Source organism: Olea europaea, chromosome 13 (genome assembly GCF_002742605.1).
Source record: "Olea europaea var. sylvestris chromosome 13, O_europaea_v1, whole genome shotgun sequence".
In the NCBI taxonomy this organism is placed as follows: Eukaryota; Viridiplantae; Streptophyta; class Magnoliopsida; order Lamiales; family Oleaceae; genus Olea; species Olea europaea.
In genome coordinates this window covers 6,784,144-6,789,336 of record NC_036249.1, presented here as the reverse complement: position 1 = coordinate 6,789,336, position 5,193 = coordinate 6,784,144, and the positions used below count along the sequence as shown (strand labels likewise).

At 36.0% G+C, this 5,193-nt stretch overlaps 1 protein-coding gene across 1 annotated transcript; it reads left to right on the top strand.

Moving 5' to 3' along the window:
• The first annotated feature begins 1,507 nt into the window (after window positions 1-1,507).
• On the top strand, window positions 1,508-4,537 carry LOC111407443 (probable receptor-like protein kinase At1g80640). Its single transcript, XM_023036909.1, has 10 exons — window positions 1,508-1,787; window positions 2,171-2,338; window positions 2,434-2,693; window positions 2,793-2,925; window positions 3,036-3,099; window positions 3,196-3,292; window positions 3,423-3,525; window positions 3,767-3,885; window positions 3,976-4,065; window positions 4,153-4,537. The coding sequence occupies exons 1-10, from the start codon at window positions 1,715-1,717 to the stop codon at window positions 4,315-4,317; spliced, it is 1,272 nt and encodes a 423-aa protein (XP_022892677.1). The 5' UTR covers window positions 1,508-1,714; the 3' UTR covers window positions 4,318-4,537.
• The last annotated feature ends 656 nt before the right edge of the window (window positions 4,538-5,193 follow it).

Here is a 5,193-nt window from a genome sequence, read left to right as displayed (position 1 = left end):
GACATTTTTGAATTGATATATGTAAAATTGGATATTTTTGCAAATGGCCCAAAATAAATTTTACCAAAACCAAACAATAACAAGATAATCAACTCGTTTATCCTTTATGTATATATAAAATAAAAACCGACAAACAAATTTCAATAATTGCATATCTCGCCTACCAAATTAAAGTCGGGAATCCCTGAATCCGGTCCATAACATGTACAACAAGGTTCGGTACATTACAGTAATAGTACCCAATAATATAAAAAACAATGGAAGAAAAAAAAAAAAGAATAATGCTTGTGGTACACCGAGGTGTCCAACGGGGTGTCCAAAATGGACACCTAGCGCCTCGGTATTGGCCGGGCCGCCGGTGGACCCCGGCGTGGCAGGCGCCTCAGCCAATGCCAAGGCGTCGGTTGTCCATTTTGGACACCCCGTTGGATATCGCAATGTACCCATAACATGATTGAAAAAAAAATCCCCCTTATTTCAATTTAATTTTAGAATAAATTTCTCACTCATAATACAAATGTTGATTTTACCGAATTATGCTTAATTATGCTGTCATTTTTGGTTCAAACTAGCTAGCAATAGATAGTTCATCCAATCAACTACAAAAACACAATAGTCCACTTAGGGGCGGACTTAGAATTATTTTTCAGTGGGGGTAAGATGGAAAATTAGCTAAAATAAATTGTGAAAAAAAATAAAAAAAATCTGAAAATTTAAATTTAACAAAGTCGAATCGAAGGTTTTCGAAAATTCAGTGGGGCCGACCGACCCCAATCGTCCCTTAGTGGGTCCGCCCCTATAGTCACCCTTAGCGTGAGTTTTAGAAGCAAGGTTGAATCTATTTTCTTCCAAATTTGGTGGCCAATAAAAAATCTCAATAGTTATTTATAAGTGATAAATTCTTAGTCTTTAAAAATGGAAAAGAACGGGTTAGCTGGGAAGTTATCCCACTTAGGTTAGTTGATTAGTGATCTTTCCTAATTTCAACATTCTCTCTCTCTTTTATGTTTAGTTTTATTATTATAAAGGTCATACCCAATTGCAACCAATCTACATCATAAAATAATTGAATTTTGCATTGGATCAAATCAATTGTTGCTTCCTTTAAGAAATTATATCAATTATCGGCCTACCAATAATATTATTCGTACTTGTCACTAAGCTCCCATTTGATAGCCAAAGAAACTAAGGGAAAATGATATTTTGAATAGTGATTTTTTGGATAATGTGTAATTATTAAAAAGTATGAAAAATTTTAGATTTACGAACAAAATTTTTTATTGTATGAGTAATAATAAAAAATGAGCATGAAAAATGAAGAATTTTAATTTAAAGAGAGTCAAACAATGACTACACTTGAAATTTGATCACTCGACTGTGGTTGCAGCCATGACATGAAATGGTTAGTCTTTGTTATAGTTGGCCTGCCCACATGGACCGAGCCACTCAATTCATCCTGTATTTGCCTTTTGTCTTCTTTTGGCTACTGCCAATATATTCCAGATCACCCACTGCCATTGCCTCTAGGGTGAACGAGAGAGAGAGAGAGAGAGAGAGACTCAAACCTTAAAAGACAGAAAATCCAAAATTTTCATGCGTAGGCACTGTCTTCAAAAGTCACTTTATTTTTCCTTTCCATGTCCGTTTAAAATACACACAAAGGGTGAATCAGAATTTGAAACAAAGTGAAAAAAAAAAGAAAAAGAAAAAAAGAATGTATAATCTTTCTTCAATAACAGCTCCACAGATTTCTCCAGTTTATTCATCAATGGCAGCCTTCTCTCCAGGTACTAACAATTTCTTCACTACATTTTTTTCCCCCGAAACTTTTCTTAGTCATATTTCTTTAGCTCGTTCTTGGCTTATTTCAAATTAATGAAATTTGAAAAACTCACTTATGGCCACCATTTTCAAAGCATTTAATGTGCATATATAAAAATGTTGTATTTTCTTGATACCCATTTATCATTGTGTGATAATTGATATATATAGGTCCTTTTCCCTTCCCCTCCCTTTAATTCTGTTCTTGCCACTGAAAAACTTCTATAATTCTGTTATACTATTACTGTCTTCAGACTTCAACAATATAATCTTACTTTATTATTGTGATTATTGTCATATTTGTAGTCCAAGGAGTCAATTCTTAGCTGTAAATCTACTGTGTAATCAGGTATTGAAGCAGGAGGAAAGCACGGCATGGGTTCAAACAAGAAGCTTCTTGTAGCTCTAATTGCTGCTTCCACGGCTATGGGAGCAATCATTTTGTTTCTTTTGTGTTTCTGGGTTTATCATAGGAAGCATATAAACAAATCCAAGGAGAAAAGGAGTCATAGCTCAGGTACTCTCTTTTGTGATTATTTTCTTTTATGTTTTCTAAATTTTCAATTTCATGATCTTTCACTGAGGTTTTTCTGTTTTTCGATTCCTTTCAAGACGTTGCAAAAGGGCTTGCATTAGTTCCATTTCCGTTCTTGGGTAAATACAATACTTTCAAGACAAGTTATAGAAAGGGATCTGCTGCAACTACAATGGACTACAATGTGTTAGAATCGGCTACTAACAATTTCAGTGAAAGTGAAATCTTGGGTATGGGAGGATTTGGATGTGTGTACAAGGCTAAGTTAGAAGAGAACTTGTGTGTGGCTGTGAAGAGACTCGAAGGGAGAACTTCAGATGCCATAAAAGAATTTGAGGTACCAATTATCTCGATAGTTTGTCTGTGCTTGTTCTTCTATCCATTTATACTGCGGATCTCACTATCCTAACTTGATTACTCGTTCTTGAATTTTCAGACTGAGGTAGAGTTGCTGAGCAATATTCAGCACCCGAACATAATTTCTTTGTTGGGTTGTAGCGTTCACGCTGAAACCAGGCTTATTGTTTATGAACTGATGCAGAATGGATCTCTGGAAACTCAATTGCACGGTAAAAATATTTTAATGAAATAGAAAATCATATAAGATTCAGATGTGGATGATGGAGAATAAATAAAGCACGTTCTAAAATTTCATCTTGGTTTTCTTTAATGTCTTTAGGACCTTCGCGTGGATCTGCATTAACGTGGAATCTTCGGATGAAAATTGCCCTTGATGTAGCAAGGTGAGTTTGCACATAAACAGACAATCCCATGTGGACATTTAATACTGATCGTTGATTTTTTATTTTGATATTGATATATTGCAACTGTTTGACCAGAGGATTAGAATATTTGCACGATTACTGCCATCCACCAATAATTCATAGAGATCTGAAATCATCTAATATTCTTTTGGATTCCAACTTCAATGCCAAGGTAAAAACTCCAGAGAATTATTAGTCTTTGATCTATTTCTATCCTTTTCTGACTATTTTATTGTTAACTTACATTATCAGTTCCATATTATGGAAATTCACTAAGCCTCTCGTTTTCTTCCATTGTTTAGCTTTCAGATTTTGGTCTTGCTGTGCCCGATGGGGCCCAGAATAGAAACAACGTTAAACTTTCAGGAACTTTGGGTTATGTAGCCCCCGAGTACCTTTTAGATGGTACAGACACTCGAATTTCTTAGTTTCTTTTCTTCCATGGAAATGTTGATGTTTCAGACGGCAAATTATGTTTCTCATATTGGCTACTTCAGAATCGAGAACTAGAGGGTCTTTCATCTTATTGAACAATTCTAAATTTAAATTAACAGGCCATTAAGTTTCGGCAAATGGTGTGTCTTTGCCTTGTTAGTTTCATTTTGGCGATCGTGATTTTGTTCTCTCTTTCCTTTTTCCCATATAGGTAAATTAACAGATAAAAGTGATGTTTATGCATTTGGAATTGTTTTACTGGAGCTTCTACTGGGAAGAAAGCCTGTGGAGAAACTTTCACCATCTCAATGCCAATCTATTGTCACATGGGTAGGCCTGGCTGTTAAACACATAACACTTGGTTTTCTACAAGTCCCATAAGCTTTTTAATAGAAAGCTCAATATATAAATGAAATGCAGGCGATGCCCCAACTAACCGATAGATCCAGGCTTCCAAACATTGTAGATCCTGTCATCATAAACACAATGGATTTAAAGCACCTATATCAGGTTTGTGAACCTAGGATGTTCATGTTGGTTGAATTGGATTTGCAGCAAATGGAATTTGTGTGCTATACTTAGATATCCTCTTTGCAGGTTGCTGCTGTTGCTGTGTTATGCGTTCAACCAGAACCAAGCTATCGACCATTGATAACAGATGTTTTGCATTCTCTCATCCCCCTTGTTCCCATGGAGCTTGGTGGCACGCTCAGACTTGTAAAACTGGCGCCACCTGCATTCATCCCAAAGCCTTCCAACTGATTCTATCAAGTGCTATTTTATTCAGTTGCACTGCCTGCACGGATCATTCATTCGTTCCCCAGATGAGACACTTTTGATTATTTTTGATGGGCAGTTAATTGATTTGGTACTCTTATTTTGTAAATTTAAAAAAGTACAATTGCACTTTTTACTTTAATATATATGTCGATATAAGACACTTGTACATATAATTGTGAAACAAACATTGAACCATTTGCCATCTTGTTCCCTGGCCTGTTGGGGCACATCTCGCGATTTACCTTCTTCACAATGCTCCAAGGGCGGGGCGGTAAGGGCCCTCAAGATTGGGGTTCAATCCTTTTACTTTATGTATAAGCTGATGAATAGCCTGCACATACTATTGCAGTCCCCATCCTTTTCATATGGGGGACATCTTTCAGAAACCAAGCTTCTCAATGACAATTTGGAAAAATGTAATAAAGTCGACCTGCATTCAAGAAGCCATATCTATAGTCCCCATTATTTATTCAATCTTAACACAGGTGATGGTTCAAAAATGTGCAGGAACAAAGTATATATGCCCAAAATTTCTTTGTACAGATCTAACATAGAACAAACAATTGAATGGCACTTTAGAACGACATTTGAAGTGATCAATTCATCAAAATACCTCAGGAGTTAATGATCTTTTCTTCTACTTCACATTGTGGTATGAATCAACAATGGCATCTGCAAGGTACTCACATTTGACTGAAGATAGTCCAGCTAAGGATATTCTCCCATCTTTCGTCATGTAAACATGCCACTTGTTGGTCATGTTCTCAGTAAGGAAAACATACCAATCTGTTTGAGAATAAATTACCAGTCCTTCCCACTCTTATCCTTTGCACAGAGGCTATCATACAGTTTCTGTCT

Coding starts and splice junctions, on each gene's coding strand:
- LOC111407443 (XM_023036909.1), top strand. CDS start 1,715: ATGTATAATCTTTCTTCAATAACAGCTCCACAGATTTCTCCAGTTTAT. Junction 1,788..2,170: donor AATGGCAGCCTTCTCTCCAG/GTACTAACAATT, acceptor CTGTGTAATCAG/GTATTGAAGCAGGAGGAAAG. Junction 2,339..2,433: donor GAAAAGGAGTCATAGCTCAG/GTACTCTCTTTT, acceptor ATTCCTTTCAAG/ACGTTGCAAAAGGGCTTGCA.